At 51.7% G+C, this 27,999-nt stretch overlaps 9 protein-coding genes across 9 annotated transcripts; all 9 read right to left on the minus strand.

Moving 5' to 3' along the window:
- Nucleotides 1-11,855: 11,855 nt before the first annotated feature.
- On the minus strand, nt 11,856-13,377 carry LOC138356635 (uncharacterized). The gene is made up of 3 exons (XM_069312825.1): nt 13,086-13,377; nt 12,129-12,320; nt 11,856-12,079 (listed from the first exon to the last, which is right to left on the minus strand). The coding sequence occupies exons 1-3, from the start codon at nt 13,375-13,377 to the stop codon at nt 11,856-11,858; spliced, it is 708 nt and encodes a 235-aa protein (XP_069168926.1).
- A 688-nt stretch (nt 13,378-14,065) lies between these two features.
- LOC138356636 (uncharacterized) lies at nt 14,066-14,626 on the minus strand. The gene is made up of 2 exons (XM_069312826.1): nt 14,381-14,626; nt 14,066-14,188 (listed from the first exon to the last, which is right to left on the minus strand). Exons 1-2 carry the CDS (start codon nt 14,624-14,626, stop codon nt 14,066-14,068), a joined length of 369 nt encoding a protein of 122 aa, XP_069168927.1.
- Nucleotides 14,627-15,404: 778 nt separating this feature from the next.
- Nucleotides 15,405-16,181, minus strand: LOC138356637 (uncharacterized). Its single transcript, XM_069312827.1, has 2 exons — nt 15,720-16,181; nt 15,405-15,527 (listed from the first exon to the last, which is right to left on the minus strand). Exons 1-2 carry the CDS (start codon nt 16,179-16,181, stop codon nt 15,405-15,407), a joined length of 585 nt encoding a protein of 194 aa, XP_069168928.1.
- A 2,027-nt stretch (nt 16,182-18,208) lies between these two features.
- LOC138356638 (uncharacterized) lies at nt 18,209-19,588 on the minus strand. The gene is made up of 2 exons (XM_069312828.1): nt 19,127-19,588; nt 18,209-18,226 (listed from the first exon to the last, which is right to left on the minus strand). Exons 1-2 carry the CDS (start codon nt 19,586-19,588, stop codon nt 18,209-18,211), a joined length of 480 nt encoding a protein of 159 aa, XP_069168929.1.
- Nucleotides 19,585-20,155, minus strand: LOC138356639 (uncharacterized). The gene is made up of 2 exons (XM_069312829.1): nt 19,778-20,155; nt 19,585-19,599 (listed from the first exon to the last, which is right to left on the minus strand). Exons 1-2 carry the CDS (start codon nt 20,153-20,155, stop codon nt 19,585-19,587), a joined length of 393 nt encoding a protein of 130 aa, XP_069168930.1.
- A 1,871-nt stretch (nt 20,156-22,026) lies between these two features.
- LOC138356640 (uncharacterized) lies at nt 22,027-22,824 on the minus strand. The gene is made up of 2 exons (XM_069312830.1): nt 22,363-22,824; nt 22,027-22,149 (listed from the first exon to the last, which is right to left on the minus strand). The coding sequence occupies exons 1-2, from the start codon at nt 22,822-22,824 to the stop codon at nt 22,027-22,029; spliced, it is 585 nt and encodes a 194-aa protein (XP_069168931.1).
- Nucleotides 22,825-24,641: 1,817 nt separating this feature from the next.
- On the minus strand, nt 24,642-26,378 carry LOC138356641 (uncharacterized). Its single transcript, XM_069312832.1, has 2 exons — nt 25,917-26,378; nt 24,642-24,659 (listed from the first exon to the last, which is right to left on the minus strand). Exons 1-2 carry the CDS (start codon nt 26,376-26,378, stop codon nt 24,642-24,644), a joined length of 480 nt encoding a protein of 159 aa, XP_069168933.1.
- On the minus strand, nt 26,375-26,945 carry LOC138356642 (uncharacterized). The gene is made up of 2 exons (XM_069312833.1): nt 26,568-26,945; nt 26,375-26,389 (listed from the first exon to the last, which is right to left on the minus strand). Exons 1-2 carry the CDS (start codon nt 26,943-26,945, stop codon nt 26,375-26,377), a joined length of 393 nt encoding a protein of 130 aa, XP_069168934.1.
- A 420-nt stretch (nt 26,946-27,365) lies between these two features.
- LOC138356643 (uncharacterized) lies at nt 27,366-27,878 on the minus strand. The gene has a single exon (XM_069312834.1). It carries the CDS (start codon nt 27,876-27,878, stop codon nt 27,366-27,368), a length of 513 nt encoding a protein of 170 aa, XP_069168935.1.
- Nucleotides 27,879-27,999: the final 121 nt, after the last annotated feature.

Here is a 27,999-nt window from a genome sequence, read left to right on the forward strand (position 1 = left end):
AACCAGCCAACTACCCTTCCCAGCCTGCCTGCTCCTGATTGGTGACTCGCCGACTGCACACCTGCACTTCTGCACCTCAGAGCCCTCTACCTGAGTCGATGTCTGGGCTTGAACCAGTCATTGAAGTCAGAATATCCTTGTGCTCTCAAGCAGTGAACAACTGATATACACTGTGTATCAGGTGGATGTTTCTCAGCTAGCGCCATATTATTCTCAGCACCTGATTATTTTTCACTGTGTATTTATATTATTGTAGAGTAACTTCATCCCTAATCTTCATCTATGTTATATGTTTTTGACTTGTTTATTTGCACTGTACATTGCCAAGGGATTGTCTTTGTTTATAATTTGTTTTCTATATTAAAGTTTCATTGTTCATACTATGTGTTTTGCGTGTCTTCCCTTACTTTACCACAGATAAACAGGCAAGCAGTCTATCTTTTTTTTTTTTTTGTAAGTGTGACTAGGCATTGACACCTGCAATTGGAGGACTGCCGAACATCTACACTCCTACACTCTCCCGTCACAAAATATATATATATATATATATATATATATATATATATATATATAGATATATATAATATTTATATATATATATTTATATATATATATTGTGATGGAAAAAAGAAGTGTAGGTGTTCGGCAGTCCTCCCAATGGCAGGTGTCAATGCCTATCACATTTAAAAAAAAAAAAGTTGACTGCGTAGCTGTTGTGTCCTGTGGCAAAGTAAGGCAAAACAAATAGTATGAACAATGAAACTTTAATTAAATTTAAAACAAATTTTGAATAAGACAATTCCTTGGCTATGTACAGTGCAAATTAACAAGATTATAAATTCAAAAAATAACATAAAATAATATAGTAGTGACGTTACTCTAAAATGGATAAAAGACAAAAATGAAATTAACAGGTGCTGAGAATAAAGCGCTGACTGAGAACATCCACTAATAGACAAAGCGTACATCAGAGGGTTGTTTCAGCTTGAGAGCACAGGATATTCTAACTCCAATGGCTGGCGCAGGCCCAGACATCGGATAGATAGATGGCACTGAGGTGCAGAGGTGCAGTGGAGCAGACGTTGAATCACCAATCAGAAGCGGGCAGGCTGGAAATGGTAGTTTTGTGATCGGCGACGATGGAGGGGGGAGGTGGAGAGCGAGTGTCTGATACGTTTGCGCCTGGCAAAACGTATTTGACTAAATATGTACTACACTTGCTTGTAGTATCTAGATGTTGTAGATGTACTGAAGTAACATGACGATAGGAAAGAGCAGGCCAAATCTCTCTTGAAGGAGATTATCGTAACAATATATATATATATATATATATATATATATATATATATATATATATATATATATATATATATATATATATGCAACAATGATCACAAAAACACTGATCCAAGTATGCAGAATAACCACATATGAAAAATAGAAAATGCTTAACGCGTTTTCGGCTAATTCGCCTTCATCAGAGCAAAGTAGAATGAACTTTGCTTCTACTTTGGATTCTACTTTGCTCTGATGAAGGCGAATTAGCCGAAAACGCGTTAAGCATTTTCTATTTTTCATATGTGGTTATTCTGCATATATATATATATAAGCCTATACTTGCATAAACCACAAGTGAAGATAAACAATTTCACTTTTGGTTTATGCAATTGTTTATTGTTTATCTTCACTTGTGGTTTATGCAAGTATAGGCTTATAAGCTGGACACGAGTTCTCTCACATTGACAGTGGCTTGACGAAAAATGCAGACTGACCCCTCACTCATCTGGTGCCTTCGGGAGGTAGAGATGCTTGAGATATATATCTCGAACTATCTACTTCTTTTGTAAGGTCTGATGGCGTAGTGGGTTAAAGCATACTAGTTATGCCAGCTACTGGAAGGTAGTTGTGCTTTCTGGGTTCGAGTCCCACTGGTGGGTGTTGTCCAAAGATTGTATATATATATATATATATATATATATATATATATATATATATATATATATATATATATATATATATATATATATATATATGCGGAAAATCCACAGAGAAATGGGAAAGAGAGATCAACGTTTCGGCCGATCTGGGCCTTTGTCAACACCTGACTGAAAGAAATTACAGAGAGAGAGTGGAGGCAGACACTAGACCTGACCACCATCTCCTTGGGGGAAGAATTAACCAGAAAAAGGTATAGATTAGCTTAGAGTAGTCAGAGGGATTTAAGCGGTAAGAATAAAAGCTTATAGAAACAACGTCATTGAACCTACATAAAATATTAAAATAATATTTTTATGATACAATATAACTATCATAGTTTTTTCTTAAACTGTTGTGCAATATTGTAACTTAAAACTGGGTCAAGTTTGTACATACCAGTACTAACATTGAGAAGATTTGGATATTGACTAATTAGGGCAGACTCAATTAAATTCCGTTCCACGAAGCCATTGCAATTGGCAATGCTTTTCCCCCCATCCCAATTAATAGTGTGATCACACAAACTTGTATGTAGATACAAAGCATTAGACGTTTGGGCAGTTCTTACACTATAAGCATGTTGGGACATACGTAATTGTAAGGATTCTTCTGTTTTTCCAAAGTACACAGACTCACAATCATTGCAGGGAATCGAATACACACAACCTGCAGTACCAGGGGACTTTTTTGTTTATTAAATTAGACTTGATCGTATTATTACTGAACACCAAATTGATATTAAGGTTCTTAAAAACTGGGGAAAGTTTCTCCAACCCCATCGCATAAGGTACCACCAATGAGTTTCTAATTTCTGGTTTCACTTTGGAGACATTATTATAAAACGAACGTTTAGCTTTCCCAAACGAACAATCCAAAAATATCTTAGGGTACTGTAAACTCTCCCCAGTTTCATTGTTTGGGAAACGATTGTTCGTTTGGGAAAGCTAAACGATGGGGGAAATACCCTTGGGTACCATCAACTTTTGTCCGGTCGTGATGGTCGAGTGGGTAAAGTGCCCTGTACACCAGCTGCATAGTGCTCCTGGCAGTATGGGTTTGAGTCACTTCTGGGGTGTGAGTTTTCAGTTGCATGTATGCCTGGGGACCATTCAGGATTGTTCGCGCATATATATATATATGTCGTACCTAGTAGCCAGAACGCACTTCTCAGCCTACTATGCAAGGCCCGATTTGCCTAATAAGCCAAGTTTTCATGAATTAATTGTTTTTCGAGTACCTAACCTACCTAACCTAACCTAACTTTTTCGGCTACCTAACCTAACCTATAAAGATAGGTTAGGTTAGGTAGGGTTGGTTAGGTTCGGTCATATATCTACGTTAATTTTAACTCCAATAAAAAAAAATTGACCTCATACATAATGAAATGGGTAGCTTTACCATTTCATAAGAAAAAAAATAGAGAAAATATATTAATTCAGGAAAACTTGGCTTATTAGGCAAATCGGGCCTTGCATAGTAGACCGAGTACGACGTTCTGGCTACTAGGTACAAGATATATATATTATGTATAAATATATATATAATTTTTTTTTTCAAATAATTTACTGTTTACATTTGAGATTTATTTATGCCTTTTTTATATTGACGATTTCTGTATATCTATACATGACAATATATTTTGATTAATTTCGACAGAGCAACTGTATTTTTGTTCTTGGCGGTCAATTTAAATTGGTCTGATGTCAATTTACTCATCCATTAAAAACAATTGTTTATTACAAAAATGATTTCCTAGCAATAAAAAAAGTCTTAAAAAATAAGCTATTGAGGTTTTTGGCTGCGCTGGTTTTAGGCAGAATTTAAAGATTTTTGGTATGATATACCCCCTCCCCGCTCAGCTCGTTGTCGCCGTGTGGGGGCTTAGTGGGCGGCTGCCGGAGTGTGATGCTCCTTGGGACAGTCCTCTGTCCTTTTCTAGCCTTGTGCTCCTGCTGCCGTCCTCTCCAATTCTGCTGGGCATCTTTTCCTTTTCCCTTCTGTTTCGTTTTTCTCCCCCCTCTTCTCCTATCTGCTTGCCGTTTCCTGCCGACCTTTTGCTCGTTCTGGTTCTTCCCTTGGACTTCTTCTATTTTGACGCCCGGGTGCTTGAGGAGGCATACTCTTGCACCCGTAGAACTGCAGTACCCGACGTCGAGAGCAAGGGGAACCTTTTATTGTCAATCCCCCTTTCGTCACTGAACCCGATCTCGACGGACTGTCGGTTTCTTAAGGTGGCGTTTGTGGGGCGTATACTCACGACGCACCCCTAGGAGGCCCCGACAAGATTGGCGATAGCTTCTTGTTGGGTGTCCTGCCTCTAATTGTGGCTCCATGGTGGGTGTGGGGGCACATTCGTGAATGAATTCTTCTTTTCGTCAAGATGATAACCCCTGTTTCGGCTTCTTCTGGTTTACCTTCTCAGGCTCGTGGGGTGGGCGACCAAGCCCCCGAGTCGGTCCATATTGGAAGACCGGGCTCTGTAGCCTCCGCTGCATTGGGCCCCGACCTTGCTCCTCCTTTGGCCTCTCTGACTCCTTCCCCTGGCTCCCCTCCCTCTGTGGTTGGGTCGAGCCCCAAGCCCCCAGTGGTGACTACCTCGTCCTCTGGCGCGGCTCCTTCTCTAGTTGTAACTACTGCGCCTTTTAACCCCTCTCTCTCTCTGGGGGTTCTCACCGCCGTCCTCGTCACGGCCGCCCTCGCTCGATTCCTTCCAGTTCTGCTACCTATCAAGCCTTGTTTGGTCCCGCTTCGTGGGCCAAATATTTTGATCTCCCTCTTGATTCTGCGCCTCCTGACGATTTCTCCCTCCATCGACATCTCATTGATTCCGTGGATGCCTCCATTACTTTCAACCCCACTCGTCTCGGTACACGTGTCGTTGCTGCTCCTTCTCAGGATGCTGCTTCCCGCTTGGCTGCCTTATCCTGCCTTGGCGAGACCCCCGTTCGGGTCTCGAAGAACGCTCAGTTGAATGCCAGTGTTGGCACTATTTTGCTCCCGCCCCATGTTGCGACCGGTGTTCGGGACCTGCGCGACTGCCACGACGATATTCGACATATCCTCGCTGCCCAGGGCCATTCTATTCTCCAGGTGGACACGTTTACTCGTCCCCCTCGTGGTAGTCGCCGTCAGCCCCTCCGGGTTGTGAAGATTACCTTTGATGGTAGGACCCTTCCACCCTCTGTCATTCTTGCTGGTGCCAGGTGCTCTGTCCAGGAGTACATTCCTTCTCCTCGGCTCTGCAACAAGTGCTGGAGGTTTGGGCATGGTGCCCTCCGCTGCTCCGGGACTGTCTCTCTCTGTCCTTTGTGTGGTGGCGAAGGTCACTCTAAGTCGGAGTGCGCTTCTCCCCAGGCTCGTTGCCTCAACTGCGGTGAGGCCCATCCTACCTTCTCCCGCGCGTGTGTCCATTACAAGCTTGAGGCAGCCGTCCTCAACTTGAAGCACCGGGAGCGTTTATCTTTTCCTGAGGCGAGGCGCCAGGTTCGCCGGCTCCCGCCTTATGCTAATATCTCTTATGCTCGCGTGTTGCGCTCTTCCTCTCCTCGTCCTTCCCGCCTTCCTCAGACTCACAACCGTTTCCGGGCCTTGGACCCTGATGCGCCCACTGCCCCCTCCTCTGTCCCTTTGGGTTCTCTCCCGAAGGATCCTCCTCCTGGTCCTCTGTCCGGGGTTCCCCTTCCTTCTACCCGGTCTGTCGTGTCTTCTGTGTCTTCTTCCTCGTCCCCCTCCGATCCTCCTTCCCATCCTCTTCCTCCATCTATCGGCTCTCCCCACCGCCTGTCGGTGCGGGCGGATGTCCATCGCTCTCCTAACGGCCGTCGTGTGTGCTCTCGTTCGGCTTCTCCTGTTGAGACACTGGAATCCGTTGCCCGGTACGTAGTTGCTGGGACACCGGTCTCTTTAAGTCAGAAGCGTAAGCCTGGCTCCTCTCCTTCCTCTTCCCCGGCGGGTAAGAAGGCTTCGCTTTCTTCCTCAGCTCCTCCTTCTGGCTCTGTTGCTCCTTCCCCTCCCGTTTCAGTGCTTGCGCCCCCTGTTCCTGCTATGGAGGTTTCTTTGGCCCCTGCTTCCCTTTCGGTTGCTGCTCTTGCTGGGGTCCGCTCCCCTCTTTCTACTCCCCCTCTTCCTGCTGCTGTCCTTGACTGCTCCTCTCCGTTGTCTCCTCCTCTTCCTCCTCCTCCTCCTCCTCCTCCGGACCCTGCCCGCCCACCTCTGATCTGTTCTCCCGTTTCCTTCCCTCCGTCTTTGCTCAGTTTACCCATGCCCCCTAACCCTGACTTTGCTGACCCTGATCCCGACCCTGATATTCTTTAACGTGCTCTGTTGCTCTTTCGCCTTTGTTTCTTCCTTGTTCTCTGTTTTTGTCCTTTCTCTTCTCGTCGTTGTCCAATCTTCAATGGAACGTTCGAGGTTATTACGCCAATTTCCTCGAACTCCAACTTCTGATTTCGCGGTTTTCGCCCCTTTGTGTCTGTCTCCAGAAGCCAATGCTTGGTGCTCGTCCTGGTCGTTTTCGTGGCTATTCCTTTCTCTCCCCCCCCCCCCAGCCATTGCTGGGGCTTCTAATTCTTCTGCTCTCTTGATTCGGGCTGATGTTCCCTTTGTTCCTTTACTTTTTCCTTCGCCTCTCCATTGTTCTGCTGCTCGTATCTTTGTGGGGAAATGGTACACAGTTTGTTCCATTTATCTCCCCCCGAGTGTCCCGCTCTCTCTTCCTGATTTGAAACGCCTCCTAGACTCCTTGCCGGAGCCTGTGCTCCTGCTGGGTGACTTCAATTGTCGTCATTCTCTTTGGGGTGACGTTCTGACGAATACCCGGGGTCGCCTGCTTGAGCCGTTTCTCCTCTCTTCTTCCCTGTCTCTTCTGAATTCTGGTGAGCCCACTCATTTGGACTCACGAACTCGCACCCTTTCTTGTCTTGATCTTTCTCTCTGCTCTTCTTCTCTTTACTTAGATTTCACGTGGCAGGTTCTTGATGACCTCCATGGAAGTGATCATTTCCCCATCCTTGTTTCCTTTTTCTCTTTTCGCCCTTCCCTCTCTTTCCCTAGGTGGCAGTTTGCTAAGGCGGACTGGACCCTATTTTCCCTCAGTGCTACTCTCTCAGACCTCTCCCTTCTGCCCCTCTCTCGCGCTCTCCTCCTTTTTCATGACACTGTCTTCAACGCTGCCCTCCGCTCTATTCCTCGCTCTTCCTCTCGGGGTCCACGGAAGTGCGTTCCCTGGTGGAATGCGGACTGTGCTCGGGCTGTCCGCTGTAAGCATGCAGCCTGGAAGAGGCACCGCCGTAGGCAGACGACCGATTCTTTTCTTTTCTTTCGGAAAGCGAGTGCGGTGGCCCGTAGGGCCATCCGTACGGCTAAACGTGAATGTTGGGCATCTTATGTCTCAACAATTACGTCCGAAACCCCTCTGGCCCAGATCTGGAAGCGTATCCGCAAGATAGCGGGTAAGTTCGTTCCCGATGTTTCACCGGTCCTTCACCTCCATGATACTCTTGTGGCGGACCCGTTGCAGGTCGCTTCCGAACTGGGTTCCCACTTTTCTTCTGTTAGCTCTGGTCTTCATCTTCCCCAATCTTTCCTTCTTCGTAAACCTGTCCTTGAGTCTCGTCCTTTAGATTTCTGCACTCATCTTCAGCTTCCCTATAATGATCCCTTCTCTCTCTCTGAACTTCGTTCTGCCCTGGCCCTCTGCGGTTCTACGGCGGCGGGCTCCGATGGTATTCATTATGAGATGCTTCGCCATCTCCCTCCGAGAACGTCTCGGTATTTACTGAGTCTGTGTAATCGGATCTGGGAGTCGTCGTCAGTCCCTGAGGACTGGCTCGATGCCGTTGTCCTCCCTGTTCGCAAACCGGGGTCTCTGGGTACTTCCCCAAAGGACTTTCGCCCTATTGCTCTCACAAGTTGTGTCTGCAAACTCTTTGAACGTATGGTTAACGTTCGTCTGATGTGGTTCCTGGAACACCATCACCTCCTCTCCCCTTCTCAATTTGGTTTCCGCAAGTGCCGCAGCACGACAGATGTCCTGGTGAACTTGGAGGTCTATATTCGTACTGCTTTTGCTGCGAAGACCTCCGTTGTTGCCGTCCTTTTTGACCTAGAAAAGGCTTACGACACCACTTGGCGTTATCATATCCTATCTCAACTTCATTCTTTTGGCCTTCGTGGTCATCTCCCTCTCTTTCTCCGCAGCTTCCTCTCTCGTCGTTCCTTTCGGGTGCGCCTTGGTACCGCTCTCTCTCCCTCTTTTCAGCAATACGAAGGTGTGCCCCAGGGTAGTGTTCTGAGCACTACTCTTTTTCTGGTTGCCCTCAATGGTCTTCTTTCCTCTCTTCCTTCTGGTGTCTTCTCCGCTCGCTATGTCGATGATCTTACCCTTTGTTGTCAGGGTGATGATTTGCCTCTCCTTCAACGCCGGCTTCAACTTGCAATTGATGCCGTGTCGTCTTGGGCCACAGGTCATGGCTTCAAGTTCTCTACTTCTAACACTTGTGCCATGACTTTCACGCGGAAACGGGTTGTTCTTCGTCCCTCTTTGTCACTTTATGGTCATCCCCTTGAATACAAAGATTCCGCGAAGCTTTTGGGGTTATTCCTTGACACTCGTTTGTCTTGGTCTCCCCATATCTCTTACCTCCGTGTTGAGTGCTCTAAGGCCCTTACCCTCGTTCGGGTCTTGTCCCATACTTCTTGGGGGCAGATAGGCGCACTCTCCTTGCTTTACATTCCTCTCTCGTCCTGTCTAAGCTCGATTATGGTTGCCCTGCTTACTCGTCTGCTTCTCCTTCTACTCTTCGCCGTCTTGATGCTTTGCACCATACTGGGTTGCGCCTCAGTTCTGGTGCCTTTCGTTCAACTCCCATCCTTAGCTTGTATGTTGACACTGGCTTCCTGTCTCTCCAGGACCGCCGTGATCGCTACTGTCTTCGCTATCTTGCGCGGTCCTTGCAACATCCTTCCTCTCGCCTCTGTCGTGCTTTAACTTTTACCCCTCCTGCGGTTCCTGTTCCTCTTCACCACCTCCCTCTTTCTGTCCGGTTATCTCGCCTACAGGATTCTCTTTCCGTTCGTATTTCTGATGTTTCTCCTCGTGTTGTTCCTTCTTTGCCCCCGTGGAGGGTCCCTCTTCCGCGGTTTTGTACATCCTTGACCCGTATCACTAAAGCTTTTACCCCTCCTACGGTTCTAAAACGCCTTTTCCTCGAGCACTTTTCTTCTCACTCCCGCTCCGTTTCTGTCTTCACCGATGGGTCTAAGTCAGCGGACGGTGTTGGCTACTCTGTTGTTTTTCCTGATCGCACTTATATGTGTCGCTTGCCTCCGGAGACTAGCATCTTTGCAGCGGAACTTTATGCTATTCTCTATGCTCTTCGTCTCCTGCTTTCTCGTTGTCAGTCTTCCTTTGTGGTTGTTGTTGACTCTCGTAGTGCCCTCATGGCTCTCGGGTCCTTTAATCCGGTTCATCCAGTAGTTGTCGAGATCCAGCATTGGCTGTTTCTCGTTCACAGTAAATTTAATTCGGTTGAGTTTTGTTGGGTTCCCAGCCATATTGGTGTGTCTTTAAATGAGCGTGCGGATGCTGCTGCCAAGGAAGCTGTCCGCTCTTGTCCCATCTCTCGCAAAGGCATTCCGTATTCCGACTTTTACCCGGTTATCCATTCCTCAGTCCTTACCCGTTGGCAGGCTTCTTGGTTGTCTCTTACTGGTAACAAGCTACGTATTCTTAAATGTTGTGTTTCCTCGTGGCCGTCCTCCTTCCACCGTAACCGGCGGTGGGAAACAGCTCTGGCGAGGTTGCGTATTGGCCATACTCGCTTAACCCATGGTCACTTGATGGAGCGCCGCCCTGCTCCTTATTGTCCTAGTTGCATTGTCCCACTTACGGTCGTGCATGTCCTTCTTGAATGTCCTGACTTCCAGGACGAGCGTGTGTCTTGCTTTCCGACCGCCCCTCGCGGTCACCTGTCCCTCGATAGAATTCTTGGTGACTCGGATACTTTTGATATCGTTCGCCTTATGCGTTTTTGTTCTCGTATTGGCATCCTTGGTGATATTTAGCGCCCTCTGATTATTTTGCGTATTTGATGGTGCTACATAGCCTTCCCGGTTTGGTGCCTTCTTTTGATAATTACTTACTTACTTGGTATGATATAATTGCTTTTTCCAGCCTGTGACGTATATTTTCGAAAAAAAAAAATCATAGATGGAGTCACGTTTAACTAGCAAGTAAGTACACGCAATTAACGGGGAAGCTGTTAAATGTTTCTCAGTGGATTACACCCACATGTAAGACCACACTCATTTTCCTAGTATTATTTTGTTTAATCAGGATCTGTGAACCGGTGAGGACCGGTTGACGTATAGCTGCTTGTCGTGGGAACGTCAGCGGCACCTGAAGAATTTTTAACGTCAGTCATCTTTTTAGTCATGGTTAGTACGTAGCCTCATCACCTTCCCACGCCTCAGGGGGCGCCAGGTGTTGACCCGCGTGTAGAGTCACGGAGACCTTGCCCACAGTCATAGTGACGGTGTCCACAGTCATAGTGACGGTGTCCACAGTCATAGTGACGGTGTCCACAGTCACAGAGACGGTGTCCACAGTCAGAGTGACGGTGTCCACAGTCAGAGTGACGGTGTCCACAGTCAGAGTGACGGTGTCCACAGTCATAGTGACGGTGTCCACAGTCATAGTGACGGTGTCCACAGTCATAGTGACGGTGTCCACAGTCATAGTGACGGTGTCCACAGTCAGGGAGACGGTGTCCACAGTCAGGGAGACGGTGTCCACAGTCATAGTGACGGTGTCCACAGTCATAGTGACGGTGTCCACAGTCACGGAGACGGTGTCCACAGTCACGGAGACGGTGTCCACCGTCACGGAGACGGTGTCCACAGTGACGGTGTCCACAATCATAGTGACGGTGTCCACAGTCACAGAGACGGTGTCCACAGACACAGAGACGGTGTCCACAGTCACAGAGACGGTATCCACAGTCACGGAGACGGTGTCCACAGTTACGGAGACGGTGTCTACAGTCACGGAGACGGTGTCCACAGTCACGGAGACGGTGTCCACAGTCACGGAGACGGTGTTCACAGTCACGGAGACGGTGTCCACAGTCACGGAGACGGTGTCCACAGTCATAGTGACGGTGTCCACATCTACAGAGACGATGTCCGCAGTCACAGAGACGATGTCCGCAGTCACAGAGACGATGTCCGCAGTCACAGAGACGGTGTCCACAGTCACAGAGACGGTGTCCACAGTCACGGAGACGATGTCCACAGTCACGGAGACGGTGTCCACAGTCACGGAGACGGTGTCCACAGTCACGGAGACGGTGTTCACAATCATAGTGACGGTGTCCACAGTCACAGTGACAGTGTCCACAGTCACGAAGACGGTGTCCACAGACACAGAGAAGGTGTCCACAGTCACGGAGACGGTGTCCACAGTCACAGAGACGGAGTCCACAATCACAGAGACGGTGTCCACAGTCACAGAGACGGTGTCCACAGTCACAGTGACGGTGTCTACAGTCATATTGACGGTGTCCACAGTCACGGAGACGGTGTCCACAGTGACAGTGTCTACAGTCACAGTGACGATGTCAACAGACACGGAGACGGTGTCCACAGTCATTGTGACAGTGTCCACAGTCACAGTACCGGTGTCCACAGTCATAGTGAGTGTCCACAGTCATAGTGACGGTGTCCACAGCCACGGAGACGGTGTCCACAATCATAGTGACAGTATCCACAGTCACAGTGACGGTGTCCACAGTCTCGGAGACGGTGTCCACAGTCTCGGAGACGGTGTCCACAGTCACGGATACGGTGTCCACAGTCACGGAGACGGTATCCACAGTCACCTAGACGGTATCCACGGAGACGGTGTCCACAGTCACAGTGACGGTGTCCACAGTCTCGGAGAAGGTGTCCACAGTCACGGAGACGGTATCCACAGTCACAGAGACGGTGTCCTCCGTCACGGAGGCGGTGTCCACAGTCATAGTGACGTTGTCCACAGTCACAGTGACGGTGTCCACAGTCACTGTGACGGTGTCCACAGTCACTGTGACGGTGTCCACAGTCACTGTGACGGTATTCACAGTCAATGTGACGGTGTCCACAGTCATAGTCACGATGTCCATTCACTGTGACGGTGTCCACAGTCACTTTGAAGGTGTCCACAGTCACTGTGACGGTGTCCAAAGGCACTGTGACGATGTCCACAGTCACTGTGACGGTGTCCAAAGGCACTGTGAAGGTGTCCACAGTCACTCTGACGGTGTCCACAGTCACGGAGATGGTGTCCGCAGTCACAGTGACGGTGTCTACAGTCACAGAGACGGTGTCCACAGTCACAGAGACGGTGTCCACAGTCACTGTGACGGTGTCCACAGTCACTGTGACGGTGTCCACAGTCACTGTGACTGTGTCCACAGTCACTGTCACGGTGGCCACAGTCACTGTGACGGTGTCCACAGTCACTGTGAGGTGACCACAGTCAATTAGACAGTGTCCACAGTCAATTAGACGGTGTCCACAGTCATAGTGACGGTGTCCACAGAAACTGTGACTGTGTCCACAGTCTCGGAGATGGTGTCCACAGCCACAATGACGGTGTCCACAGTCATAGTGACGGTGTCCATAGTCACAATGACGGTGTCCGCAGTCACGGAGACGGTGTTCACAGCCACAGAGACGGTGTCCACAGTAACAAAGAAAGTGTCCACAGTCATAGTGACGGTGTCCACAGTCACGGAGACGGTGTCCACAGTCACGGAGACGGTGTTCACAGTCACGGAGACGATGTCCACAGTCACGGAGACGGTGTCCACAGTCACGGAGACGGTGTCCACACTCACGGAGACGGTGTCCACAGTCACGGAGACGGTGTCCACAGTCACGGAGACGGTGTCCACAGTCACAGAAACGGTGTCCACAGTCACGGAGACGGTGTTCACAGTCACGGAGACGATGTCCGCAGTCATAGTGACGGTGTCCACAGTCACGGTGACGGTGTCCACAGTCACAGAGACGGTGTCCACAGTCACAGAGACGGTTTCCACAGTCATAGTGACGGTGTCCACAGTCACGGAGACGGTGTCCAGTCACGGAGACGGTGTCCACAGTCACGCAAAGGGTGTCCGCAGTCACAGTGACGGTGTCCACAATCATAGTGACAGTGTCCACAGTCACAGAGACGGTGTCCACAGTCACAGAGACGGTGTCCACAGTTATAGTGACGGTGTCCACAGTCACGGAGACGGTGTTCACAGTCACAGATACAGTGTCCACAGTCACGGAGACGGTGTCCACAGTCACAGAGACGGTATCCACAGTCATTGTGACAGTGTCCACAGTCACAGTACCGGTGTCCACAGTCATAGTGACGGTGTCCACAGCCACGGACACGGTGTCCACAGTCACAGAGACGGTGTCCACAGTCATAGTGACAGTATCCACAGTCACAGTGACGGTGTCCACAGTCTCGGAGACGGTGTCCACAGTCATAGTGACGGTGTCCCCAGTCATAGAGACGGTGTCCACAGTCACAGTGACGGTGTCCATAGTCACCTAGACGGTATCCACAGTCACGGAGACAGTGTCCACAGTCACGGAGGTGGTGTCCACAGTCAGTGACGGTGTCCACAGTCACAGTGATGGTGTCCACAGTCACGGAGACGGTGTCCACAGTCACGGAGATGGTGTCCATAGTCACTGTGACGGTATCCACAGTCACTGTGACGGTGTCCACAGTCACTGTGACGGTGTTCACAGTCAATGTGACGGTGTCCACAGTCATAGTGTCGATGTCAATTCACTGTGACGGTGTCCAAAGGCACTGTGAAGGTGTCCACAGTCACTGTGACGGTGTCCACAGTCACTGTGACGGTGTCCACAGTCACTGTGACGGTGTCCACAGTCAATGTGACGGTGTCCACAGTCACAGTGACGGTGTCCACAGTCACTGTGACGGTGTTCACAGTCATAGTGACCGTGTTCACAGTCACAGAGATGGTGTCCACACTCACGGAGACGGTGTCCACAGTCACTGTGAGGTGTTCACAGTCAATTAGACGGTGTCCACAGTCATAGTGACGGTGTCCACAGTTACTGGGACTGTGTCCACAGTCTCGGAGACGGTGTCCACAGTCATAGTGACGGTGTCCACAGTCATAGTGACGGTGTCCACAGTCTCGGAGACGGTGTCCATAGTCACAATGACGGTGTTCACAGTTATAGTGACGGTGTCCATAATCACAATGACGGTGTCCACAGTCACAGAGAAGGTGTCCACAGTCATAGTGTCGGTGTCCACAGTCACAAAGACGGTGTCAACAGTCATATTAACGGTGTCCACAGTCATGGAGACGGTGTCCACAGTAACAGAGACAATGTCCACAGTCATAGTGACGGTGTCCACGGTCACGGAGACGGTGTCCACAGTCTTAGTGACGGTATCCACGGTCATAATGACGGTGTCCACAGTCACAGAGACGGTGTCCGCAGTCACGGTGACGGTGTCCACAGTCACGGAGACTGTATCCACAGTAACGGTGACGGTGTCCACATTCACGTTGACGGTGTCCACAGTCACGGTGACGGTGTCCACAGACACGGAGACGGTGTCCATAGTCACAGAGACGGTGTTCACAGTCACGGAGACGGTGTCCACAGTCAGGGAGATGGTGTCGACAGTCAGGGAGACGGTGTCCACAGTCACGGAGACGGTGTCCACAGTCACGGAGACAGTGTCCACAGTCACGGAGACAGTGTCCACAGTCACGGAGACAGTGTCCACAATCACAGAGACGGTGTCCACAGTTACGGACACGGTGTCCACAGTCATAGTGACGGTGTCCCCAGTCATAGAGACGGTGTCCACAGTCACAGTGACGGTGTCCATAGTCACCTAGACGGTATCCACAGTCACGGAGACAGTGTCCACAGTCACGGAGGTGGTGTCCACAGTCAGTGACGGTGTCCACAGTCACAGTGATGGTGTCCACAGTCACGGAGACGGTGTCCACAGTCACGGAGATGGTGTCCATAGTCACTGTGACGGTATCCACAGTCACTGTGACGGTGTCCACAGTCACTGTGACGGTGTTCACAGTCAATGTGACGGTGTCCACAGTCATAGTGTCGATGTCAATTCACTGTGACGGTGTCCAAAGGCACTGTGAAGGTGTCCACAGTCACTGTGACGGTGTCCACAGTCACTGTGACGGTGTCCACAGTCACTGTGACGGTGTCCACAGTCAATGTGACGGTGTCCACAGTCACAGTGACGGTGTCCACAGTCACTGTGACGGTGTTCACAGTCATAGTGACCGTGTTCACAGTCACAGAGATGGTGTCCACACTCACGGAGACGGTGTCCACAGTCACTGTGAGGTGTTCACAGTCAATTAGACGGTGTCCACAGTCATAGTGACGGTGTCCACAGTTACTGGGACTGTGTCCACAGTCTCGGAGACGGTGTCCACAGTCATAGTGACGGTGTCCACAGTCATAGTGACGGTGTCCACAGTCTCGGAGACGGTGTCCATAGTCACAATGACGGTGTTCACAGTTATAGTGACGGTGTCCATAATCACAATGACGGTGTCCACAGTCACAGAGAAGGTGTCCACAGTCATAGTGTCGGTGTCCACAGTCACAAAGACGGTGTCAACAGTCATATTAACGGTGTCCACAGTCATGGAGACGGTGTCCACAGTAACAGAGACAATGTCCACAGTCATAGTGACGGTGTCCACGGTCACGGAGACGGTGTCCACAGTCTTAGTGACGGTATCCACGGTCATAATGACGGTGTCCACAGTCACAGAGACGGTGTCCGCAGTCACGGTGACGGTGTCCACAGTCACGGAGACTGTATCCACAGTAACGGTGACGGTGTCCACATTCACGTTGACGGTGTCCACAGTCACGGTGACGGTGTCCACAGACACGGAGACGGTGTCCATAGTCACAGAGACGGTGTTCACAGTCACGGAGACGGTGTCCACAGTCAGGGAGATGGTGTCGACAGTCAGGGAGACGGTGTCCACAGTCACGGAGACGGTGTCCACAGTCACGGAGACAGTGTCCACAGTCACGGAGACAGTGTCCACAGTCACGGAGACAGTGTCCACAATCACAGAGACGGTGTCCACAGTTACGGACACGGTGTCCATAGTCATAGTGACGGTGTCCACAGTCACGGTGACGGTGTCCACAATCACGGAGACGGTGTCCACAGTCACGGAGACGGTGTCCACAGTTACGGAGACGGTGTCCACAGTCACGGAGACGGTGTCCACATTCATAGTGACGATGTCAACAGTCACAGAGACGGTGTCCACAGTCACGGAGACGGTGTCCACAGTCACGGAGACGGTGTCCACAGTCACGAAGACGGTGTCAACAGTCATAGTGACAGTATCCACAATTACAGAAACGGTGTCCACAGTCACAAAAACGGTGTCCACAGTCACGGAGACGATGTCCGCAGTCATAGTGACGGTGTCCACAGTCACGGAGACAGTGTCCACAGTCACGGAGACGGTGTCCACAGTCACGGAGATGGTGTCCGCAGTCACAGTGACGGTGTCCACAATCATAGTGACGGTGTCCACAGTCACAGAGACGGTTTTCACAGTCATAGTGACGGTGTCCAAAGGCATGGTGACGGTGTCCACAGTCAGAGACGGTGTCGGCAGTCACTGAGACGGTGTCCACAGTCATCGAGACGGTGTCCACAGTCACGGAGACGGTGTCCACAGTCATAGAGACGGTGTCCACAATCATAGTGACGGTGTCCACAGTCATAGTTACGGTGTCCACAGTCATAGTGACGGTGTTCATAGTGATAGTGACGGTGTCCACAGTCACGGAGACGGTGTCCACAGTCATATTGTAGATGTCTACAGTCATTGTGACGGTGTCCACAGTCACGGAAACGGTGTCCACAGTCACAGAGACGGTGTTCACAGTCATAGTTACGGTGTCCACAGTCACAGAGACGGTGTCCACAGTCACAGAGACGGTGTCCACAGTCACGGAGCCAATGTCCACAGTCATAGTGACGGTGTCCACAGTTACGGAGACGGTGTCCACAGTCACGGAGACGGTGTCCACATTCATAGTGACGATGTCAACAGTCACAGAGACGGTGTCCACAGTCACGGAGACGGTGTCCACAGTCACGAAGACGGTGTCAACAGTCATAGTGACGGTATCCACAATTACAGAAACGGTGTCCACAGTCACAAAAACGGTGTCCACAGTCACGGAGACGATGTCCGCAGTCATAGTGACGGTGTCCACAGTCACGGAGACAGTGTCCACAGTCACGGAGACGGTGTCCACAGTCACGGAGATGGTGTCCGCAGTCACAGTGACGGTGTCCACAATCATAGTGACGGTGTCCACAGTCACAGAGACGGTTTTCACAGTCATAGTGACGGTGTCCAAAGGCATGGTGACGGTGTCCACAGTCAGAGACGGTGTCGGCAGTCACTGAGACGGTGTCCACAGTCACCGAGACGGTGTCCACAGTCACGGAGACGGTGTCCACAGTCATGGAGACGGTGTCCACAATCATAGTGACGGTGTCCACAGTCATAGTTACGGTGTCCACAGTCATAGTGACGGTGTTCATAGTGATAGTGACGGTGTCCACAGTCACGGAGACGGTGTCCACAGTCACAGAGACGGTGTCCACAGTCACAGAGACGGTGTCCACAGTCACGGAGACAATGTCCACAGTCATAGTGACGGTGTCCACAGTCACGGAGACGGTGTCCACAGTCATGGAGACGGTGTCCACAGTCATAGTAACGGTGTCCACTCACGGAAACGGTGTTCACTGTCACGAAGATGGTGTCCACAGTCATAGTGACGGTTTCCACAGTCAAAGAGACGGTTTCCACAGTCAAAGAGACGGTGTCCACAGTTATAGTGACGGTGTCCACAGTGACAGTGATGGTGTCCACAGTCACTGAGACGGTGTCCACAGTCACGGAGACGGTGTCCACAGTTTCGGAGACGATCTCCACAGTTTCGAAGACGGTGTCCACAGCTTCGGAGACGGTGTCCACAGTCACCGAGACGGTGTCCAAAGTCATATTGACGGTGTACACAGTCATAGTGACGTTGTCTTCAGTCACGGAGACGGTGTCCATAGTCACGGAGACGGTGTCCACAGTCATATTAACGGTGTCCAAAGTCATAATGACGGTGTCCACTGTCACGGTGACGGTGTCCACAGTCATGGAGACGGTGTCCACAGTCACAGGTACGTTGTCCAAAGTCATAGTGACGGTGTCCACAGTTATAGTGACGGTGTCCACAGTCATAGTGACGGTGTCCACAGTCACTGAGATAGTGTCCACAGTCATAGTGACGGTGTCCACAGACAGTGACGGTGTCCACAGTCATAGTGACGGTGTCCACAGTCACGGAGACGGTGTCCACAGTCACGGAGACGGTGTCCACAGTCACGGAGACGGTGTCCACAGTCACGGAGACGGTGTCCACAGTCACGGAGACGGTGTCCACAGTCACGGAGACGGTGTCCACAGTCATAGTGACGGTGTCCACAGTCACGGAGACGGTGTCCACAGTCATAGTAACGGTGTCCACTCACGGAGACGGTGTTCACTGTAACGGAGATGGTGTCCACAGTCATAGTGACGGTATCCACAGACATAGTGACGGTGTCCACAGACATATTGACGGTGTCAACAGTCCTAGTGACGGTGTCAACAGTCCTAGTGACGGCCGGTGTCCACAGTCACGGAGACGGTGTCCACAGTCACGGAGACGGTGTCCACAGTCACGGAGACGGTGTCCACAGTCACGGAGACGGTGTCCACAGTCACGGAGACGGTGTCCACAGTCACGGAGACGGTGTCGACAGTCACGGAGACAATGTCCACAGTCATAGTGACGGTGTCCACAGTCACGGAGACGGTGTCCACAGTCATAGTAACGGTGTCCACTCACGGAGACGGTGTTCACTGTCACGGAGATGGTGTCCACAGTCATAGTGACGGTGTCCACAGTCAGAGACGGTGCCCACAGTCACAGTGACGGTGTCCACAGTTACAGTGACGGTGTCCACAGTGACGGTGTCCACAGTCACGGAGACGGTCTCCACAGTCACGGAGACGGTGTCAACAGTCACGGAGACGGTGTCCACAGTCATATTGACGATGTCTACAGTCATAGTGACGGTGTCCACAGTCATATTGACGATGTCTACAGTCATAGTGATGGTGTTCACAGTGATAGTGACGGTGTCCACAGTCACGGAGACGGTGTCCACAGTCATAGTGACGGTGTCCACAGTCACGGAGACGGTGTCCACAGTCACGGAGACGGTGTCCACCGTCACGGAGACGGTGTCTACAGTCACGGAGACAGTGACTACAGTCACGGAAACGGTGTCTACAGTCACGGAGACGGTGTCCACAGTCATAGTGACGGTGTCCACAGCCATAGTGACGGTGTCAACAGTCACGGAGACAGTGTCTACAGTCACGGAAACGGTGTCTACAGTCACGGAGACGGTGTCCACAGTCATATTGACGGTGTCCACAGTCATAGTGACGGTGTCTACAGTCATAGTGATGGTGTTCACAGTGATAGTGACGGTGTCCACAGTCACGGAGACGGTGTCCACAGTCATAGTGACGGTGTCCACAGTCACGGAGACGGTGTCCACTGTCAAGGAGACGGTGTCCACAGTCACGGAGACGGTGTCCACATTCATAGTGATGGTGTCCACAGTCACGGAGACGGTGTCCACAGTCATAGTGCTGGTGTCCACAGTCATAGTGACGGTGTCCACAGTCTTTGTGAAGGTGTCCAAAGTCACGGAGACGGAGTCCACAGTCATAGTAACGGTGTCCACAGTCATAGTGACAGTGTCCACAGTCATAATGACGGTGTCCACAGTCACGGAGGCGGTGTCCATAGTCTCGGAGACGGTGTCCACAGTCACGGAGACGGTGTCAACAGTCACGGAGACGGTGTCAACAGTCACGGAGACGGTGTCCACAGTCACAGAGACGGTGTCCACAACCACAGTGACGGTATCCACAGTCATAGTGACGGTGTCTACAGTCACTGAGACGGTGTCCACAGTCATATTGACGGTGTCCACAGGCATAGTGACGGTGTCCACAGTCACGGAGACGGTGTCCACAGTCATAGTGATGGTGTCCATAGTCACGGAGACGGTGTCCACAGTCACGGTGACGGTGTCCACAGTCACGGAGACGATGTCCGCTGTCACGGAGTCAGTGTACATAGTCACAGTGACGGTGTCCACAGTTACGAAGACGGTGTCCACACGGACACAGTCACATTGACAGTGTCCACATTTACGGAGACGGTGTCCACAGTCACGGAGACGGTGTCCACAGTCACGGAGACGGTGTCCACAGTCACGAAGACGGTGTGCACAGTCACGAAGACGGTGTGCACAGTCACGGAGACGATGTCCACAGTCATAGTGACGGTGTCCACAGTCACGGAGACGGTGTCCACAGTCACGGAGACGGTGCCCACAGTCACGGAGACGGTGTTCACAGTCACGGAGACGGTGTCCACAGCCACGGAGACGGTGTCCACAGCCACGGAGACGGTGTCCTCAGTCATAGTGACGGTGTCCACAGTTACGAAGACGGTGTCCACAGTGATAGTGACGGTGTTCACAGTGATAGTGACGATGTCCACAGTCACGGAGACGGTGTCCACAGTCATAGTGACGGTGTCCCACCGTCTCGAAGATGGTGTCGACAGTCACGGAGACGGTGTCCACAGTTATAGTGACGGTGTCCACATTCACGGAGACGGTGTCCACAGTCATATTGATGGTGACCACTGTGATAGTGACGGTGTCCCCAGTCACGGTGACGGTGTCCACGGTCACAGGTACATTGTCCACAGTCAAAGTGACGGTGTCCACAGTCACGGAGACGGTGTCCACAGTCACAGAGACGGTTTCCACAGTCATAGTGACGGTGTCCACAGTCACGGAGACGGTGTCCAGTCACGGAGACGGTGTCCACAGTCACGCAAAGGGTGTCCGCAGTCACAGTGACGGTATCCACAATCATAGTGACAGTGTCCACAGTCACAGAGACGGTGTCCACAGTCACAGAGACGGTGTCCACAGTTATAGTGACGGTGTCCACAGTCACGGAGACGGTGTTCACAGTCACAGAGACAGTGTCCACAGTCACGGAGACGGTGTCCACAGTCACGGAGACGGTGTCCACAGTCACAGAGACGGTATCCACAGTCATTGTGACAGTGTCCACAGTCACAGTACCGGTGTCCACAGTCATAGTGACGGTGTCCACAGCCACGGACACGGTGTCCACAGTCACAGAGACGGTGTCCACAGTCATAGTGACAGTATCCACAGTCACAGTGACGGTGTCCACAGTCTCGGAGACGGTGTCCACAGTCATAGTGACGGTGTCCCCAGTCATAGAGACGGTGTCCACAGTCACAGTGACGGTGTCCATAGTCACCTAGACGGTATCCACAGTCACGGAGACAGTGTCCACAGTCACGGAGTTGGTGTCCACAGTCAGTGACGGTGTCCACAGTCACAGTGATGGTGTCCACAGTCACGGAGACGGTGTCCACAGTCACGGAGATGGTGTCCATAGTCACTGTGACGGTATCCACAGTCACTGTGACGGTGTCCACAGTCACTGTGACGGTGTTCACAGTCAATGTGACGGTGTCCACAGTCATAGTGACGATGTCAATTCACTGTGACGGTGTCCAAAGGCACTGTGAAGGTGTCCACAGTCACTGTGACGGTGTCCACAGTCACTGTGACGGTGTCCACAGTCACTGTGACGGTGTCCACAGTCAATGTGACGGTGTCCACAGTCACAGTGACGGTGTCCACAGTCACTGTGACGGTGTTCACAGTCATAGTGACCGTGTTCACAGTCACAGAGATGGTGTCCACACTCACGGAGACGGTGTCCACAGTCACTGTGAGGTGTTCACAGTCAATTAGACGGTGTCCACAGTCATAGTGACGGTGTCCACAGTTACTGGGACTGTGTCCACAGTCTCGGAGACGGTGTCCACAGTCATAGTGACGGTGTCCACAGTCATAGTGACGGTGTCCACAGTCTCGGAGACGGTGTCCATAGTCACAATGACGGTGTTCACAGTTATAGTGACGGTGTCCATAATCACAATGACGGTGTCCACAGTCACAGAGAAGGTGTCCACAGTCACGGAGACGGTGTCCACAGTCATAGTGTCGGTGTCCACAGTCACAAAGACGGTGTCAACAGTCATATTAACGGTGTCCACAGTCATGGAGACGGTGTCCACAGTAACAGAGACAATGTCCACAGTCATAGTGACGGTGTCCACGGTCACGGAGACGGTGTCCACAGTCTTAGTGACGGTATCCACGGTCATAATGACGGTGTCCACAGTCACAGAGACGGTGTCCGCAGTCACGGTGACGGTGTCCACAGTCACGGAGACTGTATCCACAGTAACGGTGACGGTGTCCACATTCACGTTGACGGTGTCCACAGTCACGGTGACGGTGTCCACAGACACGGAGACGGTGTCCATAGTCACAGAGACGGTGTTCACAGTCACGGAGACGGTGTCCACAGTCAGGGAGATGGTGTCGACAGTCAGGGAGACGGTGTCCATAGTCACAGAGACGGTGTCCACAGTCACGGAGACAGTGTCCACAGTCACGGAGACAGTGTCCACAGTCACGGAGACAGTGTCCACAATCACAGAGACGGTGTCCACAGTTACGGACACAGTGTCCATAGTCATAGTGACGGTGTCCACAGTCACGGTGACGGTGTCCACAATCACGGAGACGGTGTCCACAGTCACGGAGACGGTGTCCACAGTTACGGAGACGGTGTCCACAGTCACGGAGACGGTGTCCACATTCATAGTGACGATGTCAACAGTCACAGAGACGGTGTCCACAGTCACAGAGACGGTGTCCACAGTCACGGAGACGGTGTCCACAGTCACGAAGACGGTGTCAACAGTCATAGTGACGGTATCCACAATTACAGAAACGGTGTCCACAGTCACAAAAACGGTGTCCACAGTCACGGAGACGATGTCCGCAGTCATAGTGACGGTGTCCACAGTCACGGAGACGGTGTCCACAGTCACGGAGATGGTGTCCGCAGTCACAGTGACGGTGTCCACAATCATAGTGACGGTGTCCACAGTCACAGAGACGGTTTTCACAGTCATAGTGACGGTGTCCAAAGGCATGGTGACGGTGTCCACAGTCAGAGACGGTGTCGGCAGTCACTGAGACGGTGTCCACAGTCATCGAGACGGTGTCCACAGTCACGGAGACGGTGTCCACAGTCATAGAGACGGTGTCCACAATCATAGTGACGGTGTCCACAGTCATAGTTACGGTGTCCACAGTCATAGTGACGGTGTTCATAGTGATAGTGACGGTGTCCACAGTCACGGAGACGGTGTCCACAGTCATATTGTAGATGTCTACAGTCATTGTGACGGTGTCCACAGTCACGGAAACGGTGTCCACAGTCACAGAGACGGTGTTCACAGTCATAGTTACGGTGTCCACAGTCACAGAGACGGTGTCCACAGTCACAGAGACGGTGTCCACAGTCACGGAGCCAATGTCCACAGTCATAGTGACGGTGTCCACAGTTACGGAGACGGTGTCCACAGTCACGGAGACGGTGTCCACATTCATAGTGACGATGTCAACAGTCACAGAGACGGTGTCCACAGTCACGGAGACGGTGTCCACAGTCACGAAGACGGTGTCAACAGTCATAGTGACGGTATCCACAATTACAGAAACGGTGTCCACAGTCACAAAAACGGTGTCCACAGTCACGGAGACGATGTCCGCAGTCATAGTGACGGTGTCCACAGTCACGGAGACAGTGTCCACAGTCACGGAGACGGTGTCCACAGTCACGGAGATGGTGTCCGCAGTCACAGTGACGGTGTCCACAATCATAGTGACGGTGTCCACAGTCACAGAGACGGTTTTCACAGTCATAGTGACGGTGTCCAAAGGCATGGTGACGGTGTCCACAGTCAGAGACGGTGTCGGCAGTCACTGAGACGGTGTCCACAGTCACCGAGACGGTGTCCACAGTCACGGAGACGGTGTCCACAGTCATGGAGACGGTGTCCACAATCATAGTGACGGTGTCCACAGTCATAGTTACGGTGTCCACAGTCATAGTGACGGTGTTCATAGTGATAGTGACGGTGTCCACAGTCACGGAGACGGTGTCCACAGTCATATTGTAGATGTCTACAGTCATTGTGACGGTGTCCACAGTCACGGAAACGGTGTCCACAGTCACAGAGACGGTGTTCACAGTCATAGTTACGGTGTCCACAGTCACAGAGACGGTGTCCACAGTCACAGAGACGGTGTCCACAGTCACGGAGACAATGTCCACAGTCATAGTGACGGTGTCCACAGTCACGGAGACGGTGTCCACAGTCATGGAGACGGTGTCCACAGTCATAGTAACGGTGTCCACTCACGGAAACGGTGTTCACTGTCACGGAGATGGTGTCCACAGTCATAGTGACGGTTTCCACAGTCAAAGAGACGGTTTCCACAGTCAAAGAGACGGTGTCCACTGTCATAGTGACGGTGTCCACAGTTATAGTGACGGTGTCCACAGTGACAGTGACGGTGTCCACAGTCACTGAGACGGTGTCCACAGTCACGGAGACGGTGTCCACAGTTTCGGAGACGATCTCCACAGTTTCGAAGACGGTGTCCACAGCTTAGGAGACGGTGTCCACAGTCACCGAGACGGTGTCCAAAGTCATATTGACGGTGTACACAGTCATAGTGACGTTGTCTTCAGTCACGGAGACGGTGTCCATAGTCACGGAGACGGTGTCCACAGTCATATTAACGGTGTCCAAAGTCATAATGACGGTGTCCACTGTCACGGTGACGGTGTCCACAGTCATGGAGACGGTGTCCACAGTCACAGGTACGTTGTCCACAGTCATAGTGACGGTGTCCACAGTTATAGTGACGGTGTCCACAGTCATAGTGACGGTGTCCACAGTCACTGAGATAGTGTCCACAGTCATAGTGACGGTGTCCACAGACAGTGACGGTGTCCACAGTCATAGTGACGGTGTCCACAGTCACGGAGACGGTGTCCACAGTCACGGAGACGGTGTCCACAGTCACGGAGACGGTGTCCACAGTCACGGAGACGGTGTCCACAGTCACGGAGACGGTGTCCACAGTCACGGAGACGGTGTCCACAGTCATAGTGACGGTGTCCACAGTCACGGAGACGGTGTCCACAGTCATAGTAACGGTGTCCACTCACGGAGACGGTGTTCACTGTCACGGAGATGGTGTCCACAGTCATAGTGACGGTATCCACAGACATAGTGACGGTGTCCACAGACATATTGACGGTGTCAACAGTCCTAGTGACGGTGTCAACAGTCCTAGTGACGGCCGGTGTCCACAGTCACGGAGACGGTGTCCACAGTCACGGAGACGGTGTCCACAGTCACGGAGACGGTGTCCACAGTCACGGAGACGGTGTCCACAGTCACGGAGACGGTGTCCACAGTCACGGAGACGGTGTCCACAGTCACGGAGACGGTGTCCACAGTCACGGAGACGGTGTCGACAGTCACGGAGACAATGTCCACAGTCATAGTGACGGTGTCCACAGTCACGGAGACGGTGTCCACAGTCATAGTAACGGTGTCCACTCACGGAGACGGTGTTCACTGTCACGGAGATGGTGTCCACAGTCATAGTGACGGTGTCCACAGTCAGAGACGGTGCCCACAGTCACAGTGACGGTGTCCACAGTTATAGTGACGGTGTCCACAGTGACGGTGTCCACAGTCACGGAGACGGTCTCCACAGTCACGGAGACGGTGTCAACAGTCACGGAGACGGTGTCCACAGTCATATTGACGATGTCTACAGTCATAGTGACGGTGTCCACAGTCATATTGACGATGTCTACAGTCATAGTGATGGTGTTCACAGTGATAGTGACGGTGTCCACAGTCACGGAGACGGTGTCCACAGTCATAGTGACGGTGTCCACAGTCACGGAGACGGTGTCCACAGTCACGGAGACGGTGTCCACCGTCACGGAGACGGTGTCTACAGTCACGGAGACAGTGACTACAGTCACGGAAACGGTGTCTACAGTCACGGAGACGGTGTCCACAGTCATAGTGACGGTGTCCACAGCCATAGTGACGGTGTCAACAGTCACGGAGACAGTGTCTACAGTCACGGAAACGGTGTCTACAGTCACGGAGACGGTGTCCACAGTCATATTGACGGTGTCCACAGTCATAGTGACGGTGTCTACAGTCATAGTGATGGTGTTCACAGTGATAGTGACGGTGTCCACAGTCACGGAGACGGTGTCCACAGTCATAGTGACGGTGTCCACAGTCACGGAGACGGTGTCCACTGTCAAGGAGACGGTGTCCACAGTCACGGAGACGGTGTCCACATTCATAGTGATGGTGTCCACAGTCACGGAGACGGTGTCCACAGTCATAGTGCTGGTGTCCACAGTCATAGTGACGGTGTCCACAGTCTTTGTGAAGGTGTCCAAAGTCACGGAGACGGAGTCCACAGTCATAGTAACGGTGTCCACAGTCATAGTGACAGTGTCCACAGTCATAATGACGGTGTCCACAGTCACGGAGGCGGTGTCCATAGTCTCGGAGACGGTGTCCACAGTCACGGAGACGGTGTCAACAGTCACGGAGACGGTGTCAACAGTCACGGAGACGGTGTCCACAGTCACAGAGACGGTGTCCACAACCACAGTGACGGTATCCACAGTCATAGTGACGGTGTCTACAGTCACTGAGACGGTGTCCACAGTCATATTGACGGTGTCCACAGTCATAGTGACGGTGTCCACAGTCACGGAGACGGTGTCCACAGTCATAGTGATGGTGTCCATAGTCACGGAGACGGTGTCCACAGTCACGGTGACGGTGTCCACAGTCACGGAGACGATGTCCGCTGTCACGGAGTCAGTGTACATAGTCACAGTGACGGTGTCCACAGTTACGAAGACGGTGTCCACACGGACACAGTCACATTGACGGTGTCCACATTTACGGAGACGGTGTCCACAGTCACGGAGACGGTGTCCACAGTCACGGAGACGGTGTCCACAGTCACGAAGACGGTGTGCACAGTCACGAAGACGGTGTGCACAGTCACGGAGACGATGTCCACAGTCATAGTGACGGTGTTCACAGTCACGGAGACGGTGTCCACAGCCACGGAGACGGTGTCCACAGCCACGGAGACGGTGTCCTCAGTCATAGTGACGGTGTCCACAGTTACGAAGACGGTGTCCACAGTGATAGTGACGGTGTTCACAGTGATAGTGACGATGTCCACAGTCACGGAGACGGTGTCCACAGTCATAGTGACGGTGTCCCACCGTCTCGAAGATGGTGTCGACAGTCACGGAGACGGTGTCCACAGTTATAGTGACGGTGTCCACATTCACGGAGACGGTGTCCACAGTCATATTGATGGTGACCACAGTGATAGTGACGGTGTCCCCAGTCACGGTGACGGTGTCCACGGTCACAGGTACATTGTCCACAGTCAAAGTGACGGTGTCCACAGTCACGGAGTCGGTGTCCACATTCATAGTGATGGTGTCCACATTCATAGTGATGGTGTCCACAGTCATAGTGATGGTGTCCACAGTCACTGAGACGGTGTCCACAGTCACAGAGACGGTGTACACATTCATAGCGACGGTGTCCACAGTCACGGAGACTGTGTCCACAGTCATAGTGATGGTGTCCACAGTCATAGTGACGGTGTCCACAGTCATAGTGACGGTGTCCACAGTCATAATGACGGTGTCCACAGTCACAGAGACGGTGTTGTCGGAAAATCCGACACCATTTAATATATCATACAGACAGATAATA

Source organism: Procambarus clarkii, chromosome 73, assembly GCF_040958095.1.
Source record: "Procambarus clarkii isolate CNS0578487 chromosome 73, FALCON_Pclarkii_2.0, whole genome shotgun sequence".
NCBI classification, from domain to species: Eukaryota; Metazoa; Arthropoda; class Malacostraca; order Decapoda; family Cambaridae; genus Procambarus; species Procambarus clarkii.